Consider the following 27,638-nt stretch of genomic DNA (forward strand, 5'->3'; position numbering starts at 1 on the left):
TGGCTTCCTATTCTTATTATGTTTATGCTTATCACCATCATCATTTCCTTTCCAAACTTTATATATATATATATAATTCTTCTGTACGTGTGATGTCACTGAACTCCTCTTAAACGGCTTAACCGATTTACATGCGGTTTTCAGGGAAATGTAAATCTTTGCGCTGCGCGTGTTCGTAGATATTAAAATTTTCAATCGAAACTGTAAAGAAACAGGTAGAAGCATAATTTTTTTTTCATCGACCTACCAGGGTTGCATTCGACGAGAATGCACATATGAAAAAAGTGGAAGGATGTTGTTTTTTTGTGTTTAAAAAAAATGTTTCTGAATGTTTACAAACAACTTTCGGTTTTTATGGATCCCAATCTTCCCAATTTCTTCCCATTTATTTCTTTTTACTGGATTTTTGGTAATACTAAAATAAAATTAACTGACATTCAATACATATTTAAAAATCGCATTCACGAATTAAGTGCACCCCTGTTAGTGAGAAGAGCCGAATTTGACATTTGCCAAAAGAATTTTATATTGGAAAATTAATTATTTTATGTTTTGGAATTTAACCATAAACACGTACGTAGGTACCAACTTAAATTCAATATTTTAATATTAATAATTTTTAGTTTTGGAATTCAATCAAGTACCTAAGTACTTACTTATCAATGAAAAGTATTTTTCCAAGCAAATAGCAGACAAGCCAATGTTCTGGCAGGGTAACAGCTGTTGGGTCCGCTAGTGGTAGTATAAAATAATATGGTAATATTTCAAAGGTTTATGTTTTTTATCTCTATGATTTTTTAATTTCTATTAACCAATTAGGTGCGTCTGATATTTTTGATAATTAAAAAGCGACAAATAAAGACTTTTTATGGCAAGTGGAAATAATTCTAAGAATGTAATGATCATCTAATGGAATATTCTCTAATATCGGCTACCGGTCACCATATTTATCCGAGGAACAATAAAAAAAGATGGTAGACAGTATTTTGTAACCAACAGAACCGTACGCAGTTATTTTGAGAATCATTTTGATTTTAAGATTTTTCTTAATTATATACAAAAAAAAATCAGCGTCCAGGCGATGAAGAATACAGCTCTGTGTGGGAAATAGAACCAGAACCCTGGACGAGTGTTTTCGACTCGATAGCTGCTCCCAGGTAAAGATCCTGTAGCTCAATCACAAAATTAAAAAATATATATTTATTCATCTTCATCATCATTCCCTTACCGCACATAATGGTGAATAGGGCACTGCATTGGTACACCAATCGCAGCGTATTTTGAACATTTTTGTTACACAAAGGTAAGATTATCAGTCTGACGCTTCAGGTACCAGTCAAAGGGCTATGAAAGATTCTAGTGCGAAAAAACCCTTTTAAATAAATATTTTATATCAACCATGTCGGAAAGCGAACCTCTGGAATGGTAGGCAAACGAGCTGATCATTACACCACGAGGCTGACATTTTATTTAAATTTTAATTATTACAATGTTTAATCATAAATAAAATTTTATTATCAATATTTTTTCTCTTAAAATTTTTATTATTTATATTTTTCTATTATTATTTTGTATATTGTTTTGATTATTTTGTATATTGTTTTAATATGTCAATAAATATTTTTCATTTATATATCGAAGAGTCCCGACTTAACACGGAATTTTCTATCAAGTCGGGACATAAAAAAACATATAATTGTGTCTATGATAAAATTGTGAAAAAAAATATTTTCCTTAATTTGTAAATATAATTTGGGTCTTTTATAGCAATATGCAAATTCATTATTTAAAAAAAAAAAGTGAAATCCTTCGTCATTTATCAAGACTTGTTTGTTATGTAGACTCATGTAACATCTTATCCACACAAGGGTTAATATTTGAACGAAGTAATGCAGAAAGCAGCCAGCCAGCCTTAGAAAAGCGAAACAGAGATAATAGCGCTTTGGTGAAAATGGAGAATAATGGAATCTACACAACAATTGGAGTGTTTTTTACTCTGACAAATGAAAAAGAATGCATGCATTTTTTTTTATAATAAAAAATAATTTAACTATTTATATGACAAAAAAAAATATTTTTTAAAGTCTGGTTGACCACACAACCAAAGATGTGCATTTTGCAGAAAACAGCCAGCCCTAATTAAACTCTCATGTGTGAAATGACATGTATTGATCATAATATTATTGTATGTTTATATTTGAGTATTGTAAAGAATTAATTAATTATTTTTTTATAACAACTTTAAAAGTAATTTAATTATGTTTTAAAGTAGTTTTGGTGATTTTTAGTCTGGCTGACTACTAAACCCAGAAGCACTCAACGGCCTGATTTAATGTTGAATGAAACCTCATACAGAAACCTCATTTTCATGACATTTTGACATCATGGAATTTCCAGAATGTGATTATTACAGTTTTTTCATATAAAAGCGGCCTGACTATTTTAAGCAGAACATAGAATTGAACGTAGTTATGCAGAAAGCAGCCAGTCCACAATTAAAAAAATAATAAAAGAGATATTGATGTTATCAGTTGCAGTAAGGACAATCCTATGATCTGCTTAAAACAGCCAGACCGCTTTCATACAAAAAACTGTATTAATCACCTTCTGAAAATGGTCGATTTACAGAAAACACCCACAGCACTAGAAAAATATTAAGGTACTTTAAGAATCATTAAAACTTGTCAAATACAAAATTAGATTCTTGTTTGTTAGATATATATTTAAAAAAAACTATTTATTGTTCATTATTCATCATTTGTTAAAGTCAAAAACTGTTGTGTAGATTTGATCATTCACTCTTTTCACAAAGGTGCTATTATCTCAGTTTCACTTTTCTATGGGTGGCTACTTTCTGCATAACTACGTTCAATTAACCTTCCTTAACTCGATAACACCAAAATCTCATTTTTTCTAAATTGTGGACTGGATGCTTTCTGCATAGCCGCGTTCATTTTATATTGTATATAATGTAAAAAAATAAAATTATTATGAATAAATCCAGCCCTGGTCACATCTCACATCAAAAATCAAACATTTTAAGTTTAACGTAAAACGGTATTAGTTTGATGTTCGCTACTTAGAACCGGCGCGGCGCGGCAAATTATCAAATTACACACACCCTCACACACATACATACACACCCTCACTTGATTACACACTCATACACACACCCTAGAACAACACTACAAACACAAGTACACGTGAGTAATCGGAGAACCAGCGAGAAAGATGAAATTGGATATCTCACAACAAAATTATGGAAATAATAATTTTGTTGTGTTATTCAGACTTTAGGGACGAGTGTGTATTACGTATGTAGCTTAGTTTTTAGCGTGCTTGTAACAATATTTATTTTTTTCGGTTAAAACGCTGAATAGCATATTATTTTTATCAAACCGAGAAAATTTAACCTGATCCGATAATTTAACGAGGGATCCCCGGTGATGTGTAGCTAGACACATTGCGTCTAATAACTATAATATCTTTATAAATATAGTAAATATTAAGTTTAGATTTTCAGTATTCCGCCATTACACATTTACGTCTCGACTGAAATAATTTGTTATTAAAATAACAAGTACTTATTAGGCACAAAAAAAGCATTTTATCGGAAATCGGGGATAATTTACAAATATCATCAAGAGTATTCTCTCAGTCAGTCACGTAGTCCAGTACTATATACATAGCTTATTATTTTTTATTTTTTTTATTATTTTTTTTTTCTTTTATTCAGGAAACATACAGTACAGTTACAAAGTTTAATATTTTACACAATTAGACTTAATTCTAATGGACCAGTGAAGTTTTCATATTAAAAAGCAATTATATGTAAGGTTAATTATGAAAGTATAAAAAAGAGAAGGAAAAAGAAAACATAAATGAAAGTTGTTTAAAAATTAAAATTTAAGTGAAAAAAATATATTTTAAGGTTTGTAGTTTGTAGTGAGTATTTACAAATGGAAATAATATTAAAAATGAAGAAAATTTGAAAGAGTAATTAAAAATTAAGAATGGAAATAAAGAATGAAAAACATGCTCAGATGTAAAAATAAAATAAAATAGTAATAACCTTTTTTTTTAAAAGGGAAAAACATAAACACATATTTATTTTAAGGGATTCAAAGAAACGATGATAAGAATCTTTAAGTGAGATATAAGACAGTAAATTTAAATTTAGGTCAATTTAAAAAACATCTTCAAAATTAATGACATATTATAGTAAGAGCAGCAATATATTGATTTTATTAACATATATAATATAAGTAATTAAAAGTAGTTTAAAAGTAGTTTAAAAGTATAAAGCTTGGTATATAGCTTAGTAGATCTCGGGAAGTTGGCGAGGGTGCACGTTTCGCTCGAGTCGTTAGCGATACCCAATGGTTTTTTCATGTTTTCAGCAGTTAGATTTGAAATATTATCATCTTTAAATTAAATTATGGTTAATTAAAGCCATTCCTTATAAATATTCAATTTTTTCCTTTTTAAATCTCTTATTTTTTTTAATGTGTAGTGGCTACACAGCACCGTAACGCGCGGGTGTATTTGGGACAGTAAGGGAAAAGTTAAACAAACTGACCATATTTTATTTTTATATTAAAGAAAAAAAAAATTGCCTAAAAGTTACAAGTTTTTTTATAATTCTATACAGATCTACTTTTATACATCTAGTAAATGTTATCACTGTAACTCTAAAAAAAAAACAACTCTTGTGCTTGGAGACTGACTTACACTGTTGTAGTTGTTTATTTATAAGAGTTTATATAGTTTTGAATAAACGAGTACATGAGGAAAAAAAAAACATAGGATATATAAAGAAAAAACATAAAACAACAATACATTCATACTAATTAAAATTTAATGTAGTTTTTACACGTGTTTTACAAAAATTTCTTTAGATTTACTTTAAATTTATTTATTGATATATTATTTTTAATAGTTTTTAGTTTATTGGGGAGATTATTATAATTTTTTACACATTTTAAGACAAAGCTATTTTGACCATGACTTGTGTGGAATTCAGGAATTTCAATATTATGTTTGTATCTGAGTGACTTGTTCATCTCGAATTCTGTTATATTTTCTTCACTATAAATTTGTATAATATAATTTATTTTATAAAGAGTGACTACTGTATGAACCTTAAATATTTTATATGGACTTTCCGTATTGAATGTTGGGGGTTTTTTAAAAATTACTTTAATAATTAATCTTTGATTTTAAGAGGGTTTAATATATTGGCATAAGCACCACCCCATCTTACAATACCATATTCTAACAAAGATTGAAAAATTAAGTAATACTAACTAATACGTTTAACAAGTTCACTATTGTGGTCTTCCCATTTTAAGATTTGGTCTAAGTACACCAAGATATTTAATTTTATCTGTTGTATCAAGTACTGAATATGTTAGATCGCAGTTAGTTTTATTGCAATTGCTTTGGTGAATAATTATTTTTACTACTGAATCTAAATTTGTTTTGTTAATATAATAATGGGTATTTAAAATATTTAAAGATAATATTCAAACCACAATTAGTCAAACCACACATTTAGTTTTATATTATTTTTGTTCAGTTACTTGTATATTTATATTTCTTCGTGTAACTGTTGTAATTGGCTTAGGCCGCATAAATAATAAATAAATTAGTAAAAATAATTTAAGAATATTTTTAGAATTAAAAGTATTAACATATAAGCAAATACTATTTTACAATACGATGATATTTGCGTATTATATTATTAATTAAAAATAATATAAAAGCCAACATGAATATGATCACAATACCAGAGAAATGGTAAAAATCAGACTACCATTACGAAAAAGGGCGAAGTCACAAAATTATATTTTATACAAAGTAGTAAAAAATATTATGACATGGGAAAAACGTTTATGAAAAAAAAAAACGAAATTCAAACAGAAGGTTAAGAAATATGCGATAAACGTACTTTGCCCTCGGCATAAAATCTTACATTTTACGGTAAGTCGTAACGACGTGATATTTAGAACCGGCATTTATAACGCCAATTGTATATCAACCGCGCTGTTTCCAAGTCAACAGGTGGAAGGGGGTAAGGGAAGAGTATTGAAGTACCAATGCAGTGCCCCCATGCACCACTAGGTGAAACCATGGATGTTTAATCTATACAAGGACAACTGTATGAAAGAGATATTATCAGAGCACACAAAATAAGGTGTTTATGGGTACCCTATTTCAAGATTCAAATTATTAAAAAAAATAAAGAATTATAATGCTGATTTAAGCATATAAACTAAAAAATTAAATATCTGATACTCATGTAAAACATTCTAATTTGTTAGTTTAAATTTTCGGAGGAAGTTCATTGTAATTTACTATAGAAATAAAAGGGGGTGATTTTTAAATCCGGGGGTGATATATTAATGTCGGCCTCGTGGTGTACAGGTCAGCGCGTTTGCCTACCGAGCAAGAGGTCTCGGGTACGATTTTCCCATTGAGTTCCTCCAGGGTATGCTCAGTTACAGCAGTTTGAAGACCAGAAGGAATGTGTATTTTTTATTATTTTATTTATTTACCCTCTTTATCAAAATACAATTTTTACGTTCACTTTGCCCAGCTAATAAGGGTACATACCCCGTTCTAAGCTAGGCAATTACATTTTAATATATTATAATAGTTAACAAATGAATAGAGAGCACAGACAAATAAAATAAAAAAACTTATTCGTATACACATTTTGGTACATATACATACACAGTATACACACATACACATATATACTATATGCACACATATACATATACATATATATATATACACACATATATACACACACACACACACACATACATACACCCATGCGCATACACATACATACATTCATAAAAACATAGACAATTTATTTATGCGAAACTTCATTAATAAATATATTTTTTTCAATTATTCCTTATTTTTATATTTTATTTTCGACATCCAGTAAGAATCTCAAATCCGTGGCATGCATCAACTTATCTGACTCCCTACGACCAATGTCATGAAAGAGCGAGGTCAACACCTTCCGCAACTTAACAACACTCCCGTCTTTCCTCGATTCTAGCAAAAGGTTATGAACCTTTTTGCCTACGTAATAGTGTTGTCTCGATGCCAGAACAGTGTTGACCCATTCACTTAGTATCAGAGTCTTATTGGAGTATTTTGTATTATAGTTGTGGTTGACACTTGGGTAAATGTTTCTATTTATGTGTGTAACCACTGCCGTTCTCAATATATACTGTTGAATAATATTCAGTACTCTGAATTCTTTGAAGAGCAAGTCACTTGGATAACGAAATGTTTTTTTTTTTAATTACTCGGATTAAACATTTCTGTGCAATTGCCACAGGTTCAAGGGCTTTAATTTAACTACGCACTTCTTTCGATTGTTGCGCGGTATTATTGACAACCATGAAATTATGCGGAGCATTAGCTTTTATGGCCGGACATGTTATGTTGTGTATTTATGTGTGTTTTTTCTTCTTCATATTTATGTTAAATTTATGTTTAAGGCAATTTATGCCGTTTATGTAAAAATAAATAAATTAAAAAGTTTTTTAAGTGCGTGGTAACAGATAGGTGTTGAAAAAGTGTGTTTTTTCTTATTTTCTGCTTTCAATATTTTCCTCCTTATTACATCTTACTCGCGCACCTCATGACATTATGGCTATCTTCCAATATTATATTTATATTGATAACATCTACGTATTACGTCACGTTTCTCCTACACTCTCCTCCAAGAGGAAAGACAGTAGTCCATCCAGATTGATTCTTGCGACCAGCTAAACTTTCTCTCGGGAAGAGACGAAGAGGAGACGTCTCAACAGAGATGGAAAAAGAAGCTTATGATTATTCATTTACTCAACGGCTCATGCATTTAACAAAAATTATCACAAATATATATAGTTGGATAATTTATAAAGCGCCATTTTTGTGAAAATCACCTCAAGGGCGCTGTACAATTAATAAATATCCCAGTACATCTTGCAGCTACAGAGCGCATGGACGGTTGGGATTCTAGTTCCTCGTTTTCAATTAAGATCAATAAAAAATTATAACAGATAGGAGCTAGATTACACATAGATTACGCATAGACAGAAATTTACCCCCCATTTACACATTTTAAAAATTGTCAAATAAATTTAGTGTATTAAAAAATAATAATAATATGAATAATAAAAAGGAGTAAGATTACAACACGCCTTGCAGCTACTAAGCGCATAGAAGATTGAAATTCCAAACCCCGTTTACAAAATTTAGGTATTTTAAAGTTGATATTATGAAAGCTAGATAACCAATCATCGTGCGGCTACAAAGCGCACGGACGAGAGGAATTCCAGCAAAGTTAAAACAATATCAATAAATTTATAAAAAATAGAGTATAGTAGTAAATTGGTCAAGTTTTCATGCAAAGCCAAAATACAAAACGATTGTGCAAAGATACAAAATTTCCAATATTTTTTTTTATTTCAGTTAAATTATTTATTGACTTCGAAATTCTGAAATTCTATTGTAATGATGTAATAACTTATATTTACATAAAAGTTATTAATTTAAAAAATACCTGGTACACGTCCACTTATTTATTTTTGACCAATTAGCGCTTTCACCCTCTAATGGGCATCTTCAGACTGGTGAATATTATACAGTGTAAGGATTGTTATATACATTATCCTTACACTGAATAAAATTCACCAGTCTGAAGATGCCCATTAGAGGGTGAAAGGGCTAATTGGTCAAAAATAAATAAGTGGAAGTGTACCAAGTATTTTTTAAATTAATAACTTATTTGTAAATATAGGTTATTACATCATCATAATTAATTTTAATGATGAAAATACGTACATAGTTTTATTCCACTTTTATTTATAAATTTTTAGCAGTGACCGGGTTTCGTCGTGACCGACATCGTCAGACTGGTGGGAGACTAAACAAATTTTTATGTTATATACAAATGCAAGCAGGGGTTGTAAATCATGATTTTACATAAATTATTTTTGTCCTAAGGATCATTAACAAAGTGTTTCAGGTTAACTAATGAGTTGATATAATGATATATTTTTTGCACCACAATAGACCCACCCGGAGGCCCAATTATAGTGGTGAATTACATCACAGAACACCCCGGCTTGAGAAACATAACTTTTTTTTTGTTCTCATCGGGAATCGAACCCGGAACCTTTCGTGTGTGAGACAAGCGTCTTGACCACTACACCACGGAGGCCGCCAGCTCCACCAGTCTGACGATGTCGGTCACGACGAAACCCGGTCGCTGGTAAAAAATTATAAATGGAAATGGAATAAAACTGTATACGTATTTTTATTTTTATAATTAAAATGCAGTTTCACCAAGAAACGTCAGTAGAAAAACTCATTATATTACAATAATTATATATTTACCTTAAAGGATAAAACACAGGGGTCAACATTTTTGCCGTTTTGGAGAAAAAAAATCACAAATTATCGCAATAAGCGCTTTTTTCTCATTAAAAAAAAAACAAATAATAAAATATTTAAGTTTGTAAGTGAAAATTCTTGATGGAGTTCATTGTAATTTATTATAGAAATAAAAGACGAGTGATACTTCAATCCGCAAATTTCGAATATCCATTGACCGGTTTGATCGCTTTCGCGACATCTTCGAGACTTGTATCTTTATCAAGAAATTCAATGTTTTTATACAAAATAGAGGTAAGGATAGAGGATTCAAAATTATGTAAGAGTAAATTTATTTATTTATTTTTTGTTTAAAGGATCATTAACAAAGTGTTTCAGAGTATTTTATAAATATTATTTTCAAGGATCATCATCATTTCATTTCCACACTTAATGGTGCATAGGGCACCGCATCGGTACACCAATCGCAGCGTATCTTGATCATTTTTGTCTTAATAAAGATACCAATCTCGAAGATGTCGCGAAAGCGATGAAACCGGTCACTGGATATTCGAAATTTGTGGATAAAAGTATTACTAGTATTTTATTTCTATAATAAATAAAAAATAATGTGATATCACTGTGGTTACCCGTGCCGAGGACACTTAACAATATACTATTTTTATTTTTTTACATGTGAGAATATACAAAGAAAACCTAATATACAGAGGACAGTTTTAAATGCTACGTATTTATGTTTATATTTAATATATGTATACCTTTATTATTTATATTAAAAAACGCACAATAAAAGAACAAAAAAATAACATAAACTTTACGTTTGTGAAGCAGTTGATTCAATATATTATACGTGAAAAAAACACCGTTCACTTTCGTCGTAAAAATGCTTTTTTAAGTTGAAATAAAAATCTGAAGTCCACTTTGTTTTAGTGCAAAATATCTCAGTAGTCTCAGATATGCTATTTTAATGTGTACGATTATTATAACACAAATAATTATTTTATTAATAGGGTGGAATTATTTGGCTGGCGGAGGGGTGGTGTCGGTTCTGTTTGTCCCGATCGGACTTGATCCTTCCGGTTTACTAACAAGCTAATGAACTAACATACCCTATCGCCGCGCCGTCAGAATTAGGAAAATTAGATTGAGGGTGACAGAAAAATGTACTGTTTACACTTAGGTTTCTCTGGATGCGATAGGGACATTGAAAGCAATAAATGTAAATTCTTAAAAAACGCGAATCTTTTGTTAACAAAGAAGTTAAAAAAAAATTGTTACAATTACATTTTTTTTTAAATGTTTTTGCAATAGGCGGATCTGAAAAGAGGCCACAAGACCTTGAAAACGGATCCGGGTAAGGGGGCTTTTAATGTAGGAAAAATAATGACAAAAAAAAAATTCAGTGCTACGGAAAATTGGATATAAAAATTATTTTCTTACATGCGGTGAAAATTTGAAAATTTGTTTTACGGCGAATTTTCTTGAAAATGTATGAAAAAAATGAACTTATTTGAAAGACGTCACAAGTTCTTCTGAATCAACCAATGATAAAGTTATTATTGATTCCGGTTTCAGGGAAGACAACTCACCAATCGGGATAACTCACTGAAGAGCGAACGTCACACGCGGGGTAGTAAAAAAAATTCAAAACTTAAAAAAATCGTAGCGATGATAGTACGATTTATAAAAATAAAAAATTGGCTTAGTTCAATAGTCCATAAGTCGGCCTTTATTGCACATTGCACCTTCCAATATATGGATGTAAATGTAGGTATGTAGTATATATGTAGCACATATAGATGTTAAATTGATGACACGTGTCAATATTTTTGTAGGTATGAAATATACATTGTGACTCTTTTTGTGTGAATTAATTCGCAAGCTCAGCTATACACGGTTTTTCAGGGCCAAACCGCGAAACTTCAGAGGAGCATTTCTCATGATAAGCTTTAAAAAAATTATATTGTGTTTTGTTATTTTTTTATTATTTAGAGAAAAAAAAATGTTTTATTTATTGAAAACGCCTTATGAGCTTTTAAATGTTTTACATAATATATAAATATAAAGTCAGAAATTAATGTATTTTACAAAAAAGTTTTAAATAAAAATGAATTAAGAATAAAAAGAAATCTATTTAAAAAAAAAACATGTTATCATATTAGTTAAAAATATATGGGAATACATAGAATACATACATTTTATTTATTTATATGTCAGCCATTAAAATAATCTTAAAATTAAAAGAGGTTAAACAATAATATTTAAGAATACAGTTATAAGTTAATAAAAGGTATACAATTTAAATCAAAATAGTAGTATTAAGGTGTTAAAATTTTAAGATAATGAATTGATACACTGCTTTTTAAAATTCAAAAGTGTAATATCAAATATGTTTATATGTACTTTATTATTTGCGTATTCATTAGCAGAAAAGAAAGACTGAATCGTGCATATTGCCGGTGACAATATGCGGACTAGAAACCATGTCCGTAACACAAAAAAGTAGCCAGAAATTAAAATCCACGCAACGATCCATGGGAAGACAGATGCTCGGTGTATGTCTAAGAGACAGAATAAGAAATGAAGAAATAAGGCGCCGAACCGGAGTCGTGGATATCATGGATCGTGCAGCGAAATTGAAATGGTAGTGGGCAGGACACTTGGCGAGACAAAACGATGGCAGGTGGACACCCAGAATAATAAAGTGGAGACCATGGGCAAACAAAAGAAGTGTTGGAAGGCCACAGAAAAGATGGGTCGACGACATTGCCTCTATTGCCGGTAAAACATGGATGATGAAAGCGGGTGATAGAAAGGAATGGAGACGTTTGGAAGAGGCCGGCATCCAGCAGTGGAGAGAATAAGGCTGAAGAAGAAGAAGAAGAAGAATAAAAAAGATATTATTTGCGTATTCATTTGCAAACGCGTGAATTCTCCTTATTAGCGAGTGTGCACTGTAATTTGTTGTTATTATTTCCTAATTTATTAATTAATGTATTTTTTTCTTTATTCACACCATAATTTTATAAACGTTTATCTAATTTTATTACTTCTTAATATTTACTCTTGCGAAAAGTGAAAGGAAGTATTATGAATATTTGAACTTATTAATTCTTACTTAATTCTGTATGCATTTTATTAAAAATATTTTCCTAAATGTTATTATTAAAAATATTTTCCTAAATGTTATTATTAAAAATATTTTACTAAATGTCATTAAATATTTGTATTTAACCACTTACCTTAAACATTTTGTTTTTTTCACTAATTGCACCTTCATAATACTAAATAAAAATCTTGTAATAATATTTGACGAAATCCACAAATAAAAATATTCTTAATACCTTAAAATAATTATTTCCTAAAAATATATTCATTAATAATAAAAAACCTTCCACACAAAATTAAACTTCACAGACTATTTAATATATCTAAAACTTCTTAAAAGTCCAGTTCGACGATGTCGCGAGAGCGATGAAACCGGTTATTGGTCTATCAAACTCAGTGGAAGTGTCAAGTTGTCTTTCATCAAACATTTTCTTTGATAAAAAAAATATTAAGTACGATTAATTATGCAAAAATATTACATAAAGATTGATAATCTACCTTGATCTCATCATCTGGCACTTCTTTCTTGACATTTCTCGCGTCCAGCAATGGGGGACTGGCCGTCGAGGAGTTCGAACTCTTGCTGGTCATCATCAGGTGCATTCCAGATAAAATTGACCGAAAATATACAAAAACACATACAAAACAAAGAACCTGGTCTCCACACACTTCACTGAAGCCCCACGGAGAGCAGAAATAGACACATTTTCAGATCTATTATTAGGGAAAAGTTTTCACATTTCAAAACGTGTGTCATGTTTCGAAACTGTAATATTATACTGCAGAACTGCGCGCGTCGGGCGTGCGCTCCGCGAGAGAGCTTCCGCGAGACTAAACATTGAAAAAACATCGTAGGGACGGGATAAAGGATACCTTTAGAAATTTTCTGAAAATTCCGTGTAAACAAATTTGGCTCTTTTTTTATTTCTTTAGTAAGTTTGTATTACATGGTTCACAAACGAATATTTTCACGATTTTCTTTTCAAAAAAATATTAATAATTTTAAAAAAGATTAAAAGCTCTATTCATGTTATGTCTCGTCTGGTTAGTGACGTTAGTGTAGTTATCATATGCTTTTTTTGTATTATTCCAGTAAAATGGTTACATAGTGCATAGCCAATTCTACCATATAAACATAAAACAAAATTTTATATTTGCAGCATTTATGATGGTCTTAGCAATCTTAGCATATACCGCCATCACTAGAACAAGGGTGAATGAATCCACCCTGCAGTGGCTCGGAGAAGCGAGTTATTAGAGCTTTTCAGGCGTTCCCATAGGCTCCAGGCTCTTAGGCGAAGTAGGGGTGATATTCCAAACGCTCTCGCGGCCGCAAAAAACACTATTATCTCGCGTATTTTTTAGTTTACATTTTGCATGTGAATACGCGAGATAAAGTGTTTTCTACGGCCACGAGAGCGGTTCAGAATAGCACCGTAGGTTAATTTTTGATTTGTCCCCAATGTAATTTTTCAGTAGTAAGGTTGTAGACAATATTTTGAGTTTGTACAAATGTTTTTAGACAAGGACTATTCAACTCCTTGGGGGGCTGTTAATATTAACATACTACAACAGAGATGAAGAACATTTTAGAGAAGGTAATTAATTTATTTATACATCAACGGTTCAAAGAACCTTTTATAAAAAAAATGATTTACAGAAATAATCACAGCAGTGCACAATAATCAGGTAGTACATAATATGAAATAATAGAATAAATTTATAATTTATTTACATAAATTATTAAATAATAATGTTGACCCTTTTAACCTACTCTCCAAAATTAATCTTAATGTCCCCTTTCGCGTGACAAGAAATAAGTATTTATTCCATCTGCCAGTCTGTAGCACTAACTATGCACAACACTCTTTCCTCTATCGTTCTTGCTCTAACTATAATGTTTTATTTTCATCTATTGATATATTTTACATGCCCCCTAATTTATTTAAAAATAAATTAAGACTTACTATTTCTGCCTGCGATACGATCCCACTTACAATTGAATGATTCACACACCTGAACACTGAACACTTACTCCCACACTAATACACATAAACACACATCTACACTTACTCTCATACAAATACACATAAACACATCCTTTTGTTGTAACACAATTTAATAATATGTATGATTTTTATTTAGAAACTTTGCTGGTCTGTCTTTAAACTGTATTTTCGTTTAAATGTCATTGTCGACTGTTTGTTTCTTTAGAATAAATAAATAATTAAAACTAAACAATTTAGTGAACATATAATACAAAAAAGTAAAAAAGAAACATAACATTTCTAAATGAAAGATAACAATAACCATGAGAAAATCTTATGTTCTAAATATAAATATAACACAGCTGAGTTGAGAATAACTAGATAATAATAATAATATAAAAAAACATTTTTAGAGCAATAAAAAAAAAAAAAAACTTAAATTAACTAAATAATACCTTTATTTAGTGAAATCATCATCATCAGTTGGTTGAAAGAAGTTACCATTTGGCAATAAATCCACCAATGTACAATTTAAATTATGTCTAACATACAAGTCTAGGCATTTACAGGGCAGGGATAATGACCTGTCATTGGCTGGTTTAAGTGGCCACTGTACACACTGTGTAACATTCACCATTCTCCCCATATTTGAACATATGTATTCCATCAATTCTGTCATCTGTTAATGTTTGTGAAGTTAAAGAGTTTAAACGTGTATTCATGCGGGTGAGATTCATCTAATTAAATTATTTCAACTTCATACTAGGCAACGCCTGGAAATCTATTTTTTTTAATTTCTATACTTCTTCATGGACCAGGTGGATTTATCAACAATATTTTGAGTTTGTCCAAATTTTGTAGACAAGGACTGGATTCAACTCCCTGGGAAGATGTTAATATTAACATCTTACAACAGAGATGAAGAACATTTAAGTGAAGGTAATATAGAAGTGTAGGCATCTACAGGGCTTATGACCTGTCATTGGCTGGTTTAGTGGCCATTTTACACACTATGTAACATTTACCATTCTGCCCATATTTGAACCACCACATTGTTGATGAATTCACCAAATAAATATCACCCACATCTATAAAGGTTTTAGCTCTTACTTCACAAAAGTCAACAGATTGAATAGTTGTGGATGTGGATGTTTAAACATAGGCATTATTGTAAATGTTGCACTGTGTGTAAAGTGGCAACTTATTGCCTTTTTGGATTTTATTTGTTTTTATGTACCTAATATTTTTTTTTGTATTTGTAACTTATGTATGCCTATTGTAAAATGCAAGGAAAAATTTATAATAAATGAAAAATAAAAAAACAGCCAATATAAACTTAGAAGAATGTCAAAAATAAAAAAAACAAAAAACCATCACGCCGTTTCGCCGTAGGGGTACACATAGAGGATAGAACGTGATATCACTCTTCCTCAACATTCAGACATCTTCTCATGCATGCACGCCGATTATTTCAACTAATCATGAATCGTAAATGTTAAACTGTCTGTAAAATAATAACTAAACATACCAATGACAAGTCGTAAGCCCTGTAAAAGCTTAGATTTCTATATTCCCCTCTTAATAATGATTTTTCCGTCTCTATTAAAATAACTTGTTGAATAATTGGCATTTGAACCATAACAGTATTTTCAGAAAAGTAGTTATATTTTGGGAGGAGCAAATTAAACCACCGGATGTTGCGCGCGCGTCATATTTCAAATAAAGAAAATTCCTAACAACTTCCTGTGGTATATTGAATTTTGAAATCCGGTTTTTTTGTGCAAAGATAAGTTAAATAAGTAAGTTCCGTGTGAAACATAATCGGAAAATATCACTTTTTTACAGTTATAAATTAATAAGGGTCTATGAAAGACTGTCAATTAAAAAAAATGAATATAAAAATATTTTTTAATTTGTAATTTTAAATTCCCGTGAAAATTAAAAAAAAAATCGTTTTTAAAGTTATGAATTGAAAATATTTTTCCACACGGATGTTGATTTTGAAAATGCAATTAATTTTTTAAATCCATTTCACGTATTTTTATCGTTGTTCGTAGTATGTAAAATTTCCCTAAATAAATCCTGGATTTGTTTTCGATTCAATGGCAACTCTCAGGTAAAAATCCGAAAAAGGGAAAATTAGTGGTGAAATGTTCTCGTAACGTAATGACTGGCAGTTCGCCTACCATGCTTGAGGTTCCGGGTTCAATTCCTGGAAAGGACGACATGAAGTATTTATTTTATATGTAGTATCTAAAGTCTATAAGCAAAAATGAGTGGTATAACTGTTAACTGTCTTATGTATGCTGATGATGCCTCGCTTTTTGCTAGCAGCAAATAACAAAAGTCTACGATGTATGCGAGAAAAGCGATTTGCTTATGAATGTTGATAAATCGAAAGTGATGGTTTTTGAAAGGGATGAAAATATGACTAAATGTGAGATCAGTGTGAACGGAGATATTCTGAATCGGGTAGAAGAATTTGTGTACCTGGGAAGTGTGTTTACTAGGGATGGAAAGACCGAGAAAGATATTGAAAGGAGGGTGAGTGCCGGGAACAGGGTAAAACGGTGCACTGAAATCTACTTTGGCAAACAAATGTTTATCGCAGGAGGCTAAACTAGCAGTTCACAACAGAGTTCTAGTGCCCACTCTAATTTATGGGAGCGAAGTATGGATTTGGAAAAATTATGATGAAAGTAGGTTAAATGCTGTTGAAATGCGATCTCTCAGGTGGTAAAACGATGTATGATAGGTGCACAAATCTCGAGATCCGTAAACTGTGTAAGGCTGAGACATGCATTATCGACAAAATCAAGAAAGGGGTGCTGCGTTGCTTTGGACATGTAGAGCGAATGGACAGCAAAAGAACGGCTAAAAGGATCTACGATGCGACTGTTGATGGATGCAGAAAACGAGGAAGACCGAGAAAGACATGGCACGATCAAGTCCATCAAATGTCAAAAGTAGGAATAATCGGCGTGTGTGGATGAGAAGATGTATAAATGTAGCGGAAGCGAGGTCTGTATGCAAAGATTGATATGGCGTTATATTCTCTCTGTCTACCCCTACGAGGAAACGGCGTAATGGTTTGTTGTTGTTGTATCTTGAACCGACACCTGAATCTTTTTCCGCATGTAACAGATAATCGAAAAACGTTTCCTATGCACAATCAGATGCGGATGAGTGCATAATGATGATATTTTTAGAAACCTAAAACTGAATTAGTTAAGACGACTTTTTATTTTTTTAAATATTTTTTTTATCTAAAGTACATGCGCAAAACAATAAGGAAGTTCTGTGCTACGGGAAATTGGATTTAAAAAGTGTAAAAATTAGAGCATAAAAAAAAATACATACATATATTATACATTATTTCAGTACAAACAAACTACTTTGAACGAAATAGTTTTAATAGTTCTCCTTAAAATATTTTTTTCGAATCAACCGGTGATTATGAAAAGCCAATTCACCAATCAGCAGAACTCACCGAAGAGAACTTGTGACGTCCACGCGGAGTAATTTCAAAATTACAAATATAATCTTCAACAGATATAAATGGTGAGTATGGCGGTAACGTAAGACGACAACGACTAAGAAAGGCGTAGCATTACCAGATAAACCAAAATCTTTAAATTGGTCATGTCAAAAGCAGACACCGCAACACAAACGAAGGTTATTTACGACAAGATGTATGAATATGGAAGAAGTTAGGAATGTGTGTCAGGATAGACGTGTGTGGCAGGTCCATCTTCTCTGCCAGGCTTCTCCTACAATAATGGCGTGATGGTAGTGGTAGGATGTATAAGAACGCAGTCCAAAAAATCTATGTAACCGTATAATCTATGGTTGATGGTTTTGGCACTGTCAGAAATTTGACAGGTTGTAGCTGTAAATAATTACATAACCTTACATAATAAGACTTGATTGTTTTTAAATTTTTATTATTGTTGATGTATACATTGTAATTTTTATTTACAAACAAAATGACTGTTTGATTATGTGATTAAAGTATTTATTAGTTATCTTCTATTGTTAATAAGAAGTTGATATGAATAAACTACCAAGCACTACATTGAATTTAAAGCAGGTGATTTACACATAACTTTTTGTTCTTTATAATAGTGACATCATAAAAATCATACAGAAGATTTTGCTTGTATTATATTATATATGTGTGTCAGTTGCACCAAAAAAGTTAAATAAGTGTCAGGTGTTCGTCAAAGTGGGTACTCAAGCTAACTTTTTTGTTAAGCAATTCAGTGTCCATCTTATAAAAAAGTAAACATTATTTAGCTGGGACGTTATTAAAATTTGAATTTTTGCGAAAGGGAAAATGGTGAATGTTACGCAGTGTGTAAAGAGGCCAGCTAATGACAGCTCATAAGTCATGTAAATGCCTAAACTTCCATATTTCCTTCTCAAAAATGTTTTCCCTTCATTCAAAGTACGATTGACCCTAAGGCCCGTTGTTAATGACCGTTTTTGCAACGGGCGTACACGATTTTTTAGGCCTTAACGACCATTTCCATACTATTTAAAGTACTTCCTCCACATACCCAAAACCATTTAAAGACCGTGAGTCTTCTCATTAGTTTCGCTCTTACAAAACCAATGTTTTTGTCAATAAATAAGTTGCTCTCTTAAATTTCGTATATTGCATTATTATTTCATTTCACTCTACTACTTTTACTGTGATAAATAATATATTATATATAGTTGGCAAATTATACGGAGGGCCATTGTCGGATATTGTCATTCCTTATGACCATATTGCAAACATGAAAAACTGTATTTACTTCTATCACTATAGCCTATGCCTCCTATATTAATTTTATAAATTTAATAATCACTTCTTTACTGCAAATGAGCTGGTGGGAAACGGGAGTCCGGGATCTTCCAGGTCAGGCTCTACCTGCCCTGGAAGATTTTGTGCCCGCATTAGCCGCAAGTCAAAACTCACTCCATTGCTAAATATTCCTGCCAAATATTATTATTAACATTTGTTCTAATTAGAGGCGAAAATAATCAAATTAATTATTAATGACATTCTCAAACATTATAGGTATCACAAAAGTCGGTTGCACAATTTATTAAATTTTTGGCCTTTGATGAACTAGAAATATTTCATGGTATGTATTGTGGAACAACATAAAAATAGTTTGAGTTTTTTAAATGTAAATTTCTTACATATAAATCAAACTTCCGTAATGGTCTGAATACATACCAGCTAAAGCTACGTATTTATCTCCAGAAATACTATTGTAATAATTATTAGGTTCTTCACAGCAATATTGTATGTTTGTAGACTGGACTAGACTAGATCTGAAGCATAAGGCTGATCACCTTACCTTCATGTTACAGGTGATCGATTTACACCGCGTTTAGTGTACCTATGCAGCGCCCTATACAATACTAGGTGCAGACGGATTGTGGTAATGATATTTTCTTACACATACGTATTTGTGTATTAAATGTAAAATTTACCCATGCCTCGTCATATTAATTACAAAGTCTTGCTACGGCTCTGAAAACTGTCAAACAGACAACTATCTGGTTCAAAAAACGAGTGTACACCCATTGTAAAAACGGCCATTAACAACAGACCCAACCCTGACTTTTTTTTCTTTACAGTTTTTGCTGAAAGCAGAAGTCAAAAAATTATACAGACAAATTCTGCGAACAATCAGAGACGTTCCAGATGAAAAGAGCAGACAAGAGCTCAGAGAATGGGCACGGACAGATTTCCAAAATAACAAGCATCACACGGATGAATTAGCTATTAAAATGATGATTCAACATGGCCAGAAGGCAATGAAGGAATTAAAAACAAGTTTAGATTTGTGTAAATAATTTATTAAAAATTGTACAAAAACCATTAAAATTAAGTGGGTAATACAAACATTAATTTATTTTTTTTGTTGACGATATTATACAACTTAATTTATGGCATTATAGTGAAATTATAAGTATTAACTAATGACAAAACTATGTGCTTCTACATTATTTGTTTATATTTGTAGCACTAAAGCTAGCATCACAATAGACAGGACAATATTTTCTTGTCCCTGCTCCGTGAACAGCTTTTACCGGACAGGACAATACGACAATTCACTTATAGAACACTGAAAAAATCAACAGCAACGACATGCGTTACGAGCGTGTTTGCGAAAAATATGATTTCTTTTTTACCAAGGTGTATTGGAATTGTTGAAGAATGAACTAAATAAAAAGACATTTACTCTGCAGACATTTTTGGCAGAAAAAAATCACAAGAGCGACACACGCTATACAATTGGCTATTGTCCTACTGTCCTGCCCTTGTGCGCTCACACGAGGAACGTGGACGCACGTGGTGGTGGGGGTAATTCATTATCCTGCGGGGATAGCCTGCCCACCTTTCTCAAGGACAACATCTTGAGCCATTGTCTTTTCAATAAATATATTGACACTGAACAGTAAAAACTTACCAAGCGACACGTAGCAACTTTACAGAAGAGCCAATTATTATTAACCAAAAAACTTTAATTGGCTCATCTGTAAAATTGCTACATGTCGCTTGGTAACTTTATTCTTTCCAGCGTCGATATTCAATCACAGAAACTGCCCTATGTAAAACAGCAAATAAGATGGCACAGGAATTATCGTTCAAGAAACTGCACAGGATCTTGTACCATTTTCTGATCTATAACACGAGCTTTAGAGTGCACTATTTCATTAGTCCTGGACTGGCACCTGAAATGTATGACTGGTCATCTTGCCTTCATGTAAGAGATGATCGAAATACACCCTATGCACCATCAGATGTGGATAACGGTATAATTATGAAATATGAATAAATGTGTTTTTATCCACACTAAACTTTTTGGTATTTATGGGATGATGGGGCTATGCATAATATCTCTATATTATAGAGTACGTATTGCGGTAACTAAAACATTCATGTTGATGACCTCTAGTGGTGTTATTAATAAATTAATTTAGTGACAATATTTTTTGTATGCACATGAAGAGATTTTTGTAATTAGTTCAAACCCTGTTAACATATTATTTCACATGGGTAAAAAAACATTGAAGTTTGAGGAAAAAATGTCATAGCCTTAAAAAATGGTCAAAATAGAAAATTGTATTATATTATTATAGCCGTACAATAAATAAATATCCCAGCACGTCTTGCAGCTACATGGCGTATGGAAGATTGGATTCTAGTTCCTTATTTCCAACTGTGATCTATTTCAATTATAACAGATAGGAGCTAGATTACAGCACGACTTGCAGCTAAAGAGCGCATGAACTGTGAGAAATCTAGCTCCCATTTAGATTATGTTTTAATTTGACAGCAAAGTTTGGTGTTTGAATGACAATAAAAAAAATAAAAAAATAGGAGTTAGATTATAACAAGACTTGCAGCTACTGAGCGCATGGACGGTCGAAATTCTAGGCCTCATTTACAAAATTTAGGTATGTGATAGTTGATAAAATTTACATATTTAAGGAAGATTACCAATCGTCATGCAGTTACAAAGCGCATGAACGAGTGGAATTCTAGCAACTTAAAATTATATCAATAAATTTACAAAAAAATAAACATTGAGTAGAGTAGATACTTTGTCAAGTGTCCATGCTAAAAAGTAAACAATAAATAAAGCACTGTTTCAACATTATAGTTGACAAAAAAGAAATATATCCGAAGAAAAGCTTTTGTAGATTGTAGGTATCATAGTAACTGCCAGACATGTCACTAAAAAGCTGTTCGCTGATTCCTGGACATATATATATGTGTGCAATTACCGAGGGATGGTGCGTATTGTTCCAATGAGTTGGTGTCCATTTTGGTCTGAATTGTTTTGTTTTATGATAGGTACGTAACATTCCCGCTCAATTGATTAGTTTACATTAATATTAGACAAATGCGTGTGTGAGAGTGGTATAAAATACTACATACTCAACTAATATTTACAATATGCTTTCAGATATTATAACTATAATATGAACATTTGATTATATGGTGAAACTTCTTTACAAAGTATAAAAAAATTTATTAAAAACTAAACACATTTTAAATATTAGTTTACCAATCACAAATGCCCGCTTTACTGTTAAAAATTCCACAGATTTTGTAGAACTAGGTGAAAAAAGTGACATCCCAGGTAAAAATCAAAGCTGGGAAGTCAAAATAACATGTAATTGAAATAAATTAAGTTTTCCTACGGACATTTCTTGGTGGAACTGCATTTTAATTATAGTAATAAAAATATGTGCATAGTTTTATTATTATTATATATATTTTTTAAACTATTGTGTTAGCGTAGTTAATTAATAATGCAGAAATAAATGTTTTTTAATGAAACTTTCCTATATTGGTACACCTCACATGGAAAATCTGCAAATAAATATATTAATATGAGATCAGCATTAAGGAAAGGAAATTAAAATGTATCAAATACAAGCTCTGATTAAGTACGCTAGACATCTCTTTACCCTCTATCTTTTAGAATAACTATTAAAATTACACAAAAAAAACTTACATCAGATATTTACACAATTTAAAGTAGATTAAATAATATTGCCGGTTATAAATTTAACACTATTAATATAAATATATACACAATAGCGGCGGAAAGGAAAAAGTTCCGAGTGACAAGTAGCAGCTTCACAGAAGAGCCAATTAAAATTTTGTTTTTGTAAATAATAATAAAATCTCACATATAAGTATTATTTTGTTGTGATTTCTACATACTTTAAATAAAAAATTAAAATTTTAGATTTTTTATTGATTGAAAGAAAAAAACTTTCTTTGGCTCTTCTGTTAAGTTTGCTCCATGTTGAACTTTTTCCTTTCCACAGTCCATATAAATTATTAACTAAGATTTACACATTTGTTATACAATCAACATTTATGAAATGTAAGTTTTAATTTAAAAACATTTGAGAAACAAATTGGAAAGTGTAGAATGAGGTGATCCCCATTTATAAATCGGAATTATTCATAAACCACATACAAGATTCAACTGTTAGGCATCTAAAAATCTTGACTAATTAATAATAATAATATAAAATAAATAAACATTTTCTAAAACAAATTACTTATATAGATACTATACTTACATTACAATTAAATGCAGACATATGGGCAAAATTATTTGGTGCTCACTGACTGCATCAGTCATAACCACAATGTCGCTAATAATTTTTAAACAATTAATATGCCTTGTAGAAATGGCTATCAAGACAAATAAATAAACACAAGTTGAGGAATATAAATCCATAAAAATCATTTACAAATTAAAGAAAGAATTGCATACAAACTAAATGATATTTCATAATATCCAAAAAAAGTACTTTTAGGAATAAATTTTTGTCTTTGGAAGCCAGCTTCATTTCCTGGTAATATGAAATTGATTTTATTGTTGATTCACCGGGGATGTCTTGATGGGATTGCATTTAAATGACATAAATAAAAATAATGTAATTCGTACATAACTCAAAATTATAAGCCTGAAAATTTTTAGTCTGAAAATTTCAGTTACTACAAAACTCATTCGCTGGTCATCATAAAAAGTGGTTTAAGCTATAAATAAATTTTGGATGTTGATAGGGGACAATTTCACTTAATACAGTTCATGAGAACATGTAATAATAGCACTTCAATATTACTAGTCTTTAAAAAGTTAGTGTTTTGATTTATATAATTGAGAATCATTTTTTCAATTCACAAATTTGCATATGTTTTGTTTTTAAAAAAAATTTAAAGTCAGTATTGAGACCTGAAAAATAACTAGCCAAAACACGCTAAAGACTAGCTTACAAAATTATCAAAGTCTTACACGGTAAAATATCTTGTTTTGAAAAAAATAAATATTGTGTATATTATTAATCCCTAATTTCAATAATTTATATTGGGTGCTAATGAAAAACTTAACTCAAATTAGATTATCTTCAGGTTTAGCGTAAGGTGTGATTTTTTAAAACAATGATTATTCATGCGATTTGATTGATGTGAATCACGAAAAACTTTCTCCTGAAAAATTACGCTTCGCACAAATGTCATGTTTAAAAAAACGGTCCTTAATTGTTAATGAATTAAGAACCATTTTACAGATGCTAATTTTTTGACCGAAACTTACATAAATAAATGTTAAAATACGAAGGTATCTAATAATTTTGTAGATCTCAGTTTGTTTATTATTGTTAAATAATGTTAAGAGGATATGTGGCGAAGAGCGGTTTGATGAATAGGAATTTGAATATAGTTATCCTGTCACTCTCTCGCAGATACCTCCCCGAAAACTGTGCAAAATAGACAACTGCACATCAGACTGATTATGCCTAGCTAAAATTGACAAAATCGAGGTCACACATACCCCACGTAGTGTAATAGAACCATGATTCGACAAATTGTTAAAAAACAAATAGGCACAGCCTTCTCACTAAAATTATTATATTTGATTCTAGTACAGGACCTGAAATCTTCGCTTTTTTCTTTTGCCTTACTTGTGACTGCGACCCCCAAGGCATGGCTACGCAGACCCCCCTGGGGTGTGGACCCACAGGTTGGAAAGCACTGTTTTAGAGAAAATGTGTATCGTACATGAATAAATTTATTTTAGAAGGTGAAGATTTCTCGTATTTCTAAGACCTTTAAACGATTGTAAATGGTTTAATTAGGTTAGATATAAACTAAATAAAAACACTATTCATAAATTAATGGAATGAGTTAATAATAAATTTAAGAAAGAATATGTCAATTTCTAGTTAGATAGGGTTGATTTCCGGCTGTTGATGTGGCTTATGTTTTTAATATTTTTCTTTAAATTTATACTCCAGTTTCCCGAACTGGTAAATGAATTTTCAATAAACTGAACATTTTGAAAAGAAGTTGGATTTATGTAAATTGACAGAAATTCAATTTTTTAAAGATGTATAAAAGCTATCTTAGTCTTTTCCTACTTTATTGAACTATTTTAACAAAACACTATCTGACATTTAACATTAGTTGTACACTGCTTTGCTGATTAGAAGAGTTTTTTTCAAGGCGGTAAAAAATAACGATTTAGTATCACAGATATTTACATATTAAATATGAATATTTTACAAGAAACATAAACCAAAATAATGTGATTAATAAATCCAAGAAACTCAACTTCTATATCGCAAAGGTGCAAATACGGACTTAAATAATGGACTAGATACTTCCCCGAGGAAAGATTACAGTAATTGTTTCCACAGCATAGCAACAAAAACTATGACGAGGGTAATAGTCCCGATTAATGTAATACAGAATGTCATATTTCTCATACTGTTGTGGGTCATCTTCGATATAAAAATCAGGTGAATAAATGTCTGTATAATGTACTGGCCATCGAACACAAAACACGGAAATACATTAACAACAGCGAGGCCGATAGAGAACATAATTATATACTTCGTGGCCCTCTCGAAACCTTCCGGAATGCTCGCCGGAAACATTTTAGATTTAGGGATATATTGCGACACGATGACGGTGTGATGGACGTCGAAGGGATGTCCGATGTAGAGTACATCAGGTTTGTTCATTCGTTTGATTACCATCAAACTAGTGGTGTTTTGCAGTATGGGCTTCACGCAGTGGTACTCCATGGGACAGTTGAATCCTTCCGTCAAGTAGCACTTCTGGAAATCACTCTCGATTATTCGTCTGACCGGCAGGCACATGTGCTGCGGGAGTTCCAATATGCCGTGAGCGGGCTCCAAGTACTCGAAGCAGAGGTTCTGCCCTTCGCTCTTCTCGCAGCACTCCAGCAGTCCGCTGTTGGAGTGTTTGATCTGAACTGATTCGTCATACTTGCGCACGAAGTCGGGGGACACGCACACTCCCCACTGCTGCGACAGAACCCCGATGAGACAATCCTCCCAGTCCAACTTATTGTTGACCTCGCACTCGTTTATGTGAGTGATAGTATCCAGGTAGTTCACTCCCTTGGGACCGTAGAGGGGAGATTTGGGTGATATTTCGATCACTTGAACTCCTTCGTTTATCCGATAAGCGTAGCCGAAGAAGACGGGAATTCCTAAGAACAAAATGTACGCCACCACAGCCAGTACGGTGTTGTGCCAAATACCCGCCGAATAAACTCTCAGTTTTCTCCAGGGACTTAGCGAGTGCAAATGTTCCATGCTCATCCCCACGAAGGCGATGGGAACTATAAACACGACGTGGAAACCGAAGTTGATCAGCGGCACGTCTTCTCTCACAGCCGCCATGGCGTGGCCGAGTTCGTGAATAACGCTACTCAGGACTAGGGAAAAGAGATAATAACCCAAGTCCTCTGCTGGCAAATTAACTCCGGGTATTGCGGACTCCAGAATGGGACCTTTCCGCACGTACTTGCCGTCATCCGGCGTGAGATAATCCGCGCCAGACTTGAGAACGATGCCGACAGCGATCGGTAGTAAAATGAGTGTTGTATAGCATCCCAAAGTGAACCATTGTTGAAGAAACCTGGGAGAGTTAGAGCCCCACTTGTATACTGTTCTATTGAACGCCGATGTGTACCATGACATGTGCAAGAATCCAAACTTTAATCCGGTACCTTCGAGCAAAGCGAGGTAGGGGTAATGCATGCAACTCTGTAACAATGAAATTTCAGTTAACATCGATGCGGTGACTTAGGTTAACACGAACAAATACCGGATTACTCACCTTAAAAAATGAATCGAAGAAAAATAAAACACCGTATATTATTCCTACGACAACAAATAATGCGGCAAGATCCATTTTTACTAATAGCAGAAAACCTATAGTACAAATATTTATTTGCAATCCATATTATGAATATTTGACAGTTTAACGTCGGTCCGTCGGTGTCGGTGTTCGGTTTTATTTTACTCAGCGTTGCCAACAATGACAACATCAAGTTTGGTATCCAGATCCCAAAGACATGATCTATGGAAAAATCTCTAGGTCGCCGCTCTGCGCCAGGGGGGTAGGTGGGGTGGATTTTTTTTTTTTGATTCCCTAAATACATAAAAATGAAAAAACTGCCGAACGAACTGGAGAAGAGCCACAGGGTGCAGGAGGTCAGGGTCCACAACGAGCTGTAGCGCCACTGATGATGAAAGACATAATAAATTATATTCGTTGATTCTTTT

The 27,638-nt window shown here is 32.0% G+C and overlaps 3 protein-coding genes across 3 annotated transcripts in view; 1 reads left to right on the forward strand and 2 right to left on the reverse strand.

Annotated features, from left to right (window-relative positions):
* Sobp (Sine oculis-binding protein) overlaps positions 1-13,352 on the reverse strand; it is a 114,422-nt gene extending 101,070 nt beyond the window's left edge. Inside the window, exon 1 of the mRNA XM_088230196.1 lies at positions 13,018-13,352. Within this exon, the coding sequence (XP_088086322.1) occupies positions 13,018-13,122 (105 nt within the window). The 5' untranslated portion in view covers positions 13,123-13,352. The remainder of the gene's footprint in view (positions 1-13,017) is intronic.
* Positions 13,353-18,362: 5,010 nt separating this feature from the next.
* LOC148285108 (LYR motif-containing protein 2) lies at positions 18,363-21,363 on the forward strand. The gene is made up of 2 exons (XM_088230250.1): positions 18,363-18,597; positions 20,142-21,363. Exons 1-2 carry the CDS (start codon positions 18,559-18,561, stop codon positions 20,358-20,360), a joined length of 258 nt encoding a protein of 85 aa, XP_088086376.1. The 5' UTR covers positions 18,363-18,558; the 3' UTR covers positions 20,361-21,363.
* A 3,947-nt stretch (positions 21,364-25,310) lies between these two features.
* S2P (membrane-bound transcription factor site-2 protease) lies at positions 25,311-27,375 on the reverse strand. The gene is made up of 2 exons (XM_088230225.1): positions 27,190-27,375; positions 25,311-27,116 (listed from the first exon to the last, which is right to left on the reverse strand). The coding sequence occupies exons 1-2, from the start codon at positions 27,262-27,264 to the stop codon at positions 25,716-25,718; spliced, it is 1,476 nt and encodes a 491-aa protein (XP_088086351.1). The 5' UTR covers positions 27,265-27,375; the 3' UTR covers positions 25,311-25,715.
* Positions 27,376-27,638: the final 263 nt, after the last annotated feature.

Source organism: Micrasema longulum, unplaced genomic scaffold (genome assembly GCF_059751315.1).
Source record: "Micrasema longulum isolate JH-2025_06_02 unplaced genomic scaffold, ASM5975131v1 h1tg000059l, whole genome shotgun sequence".
Classification (NCBI taxonomy): Eukaryota; Metazoa; Arthropoda; class Insecta; order Trichoptera; family Brachycentridae; genus Micrasema; species Micrasema longulum.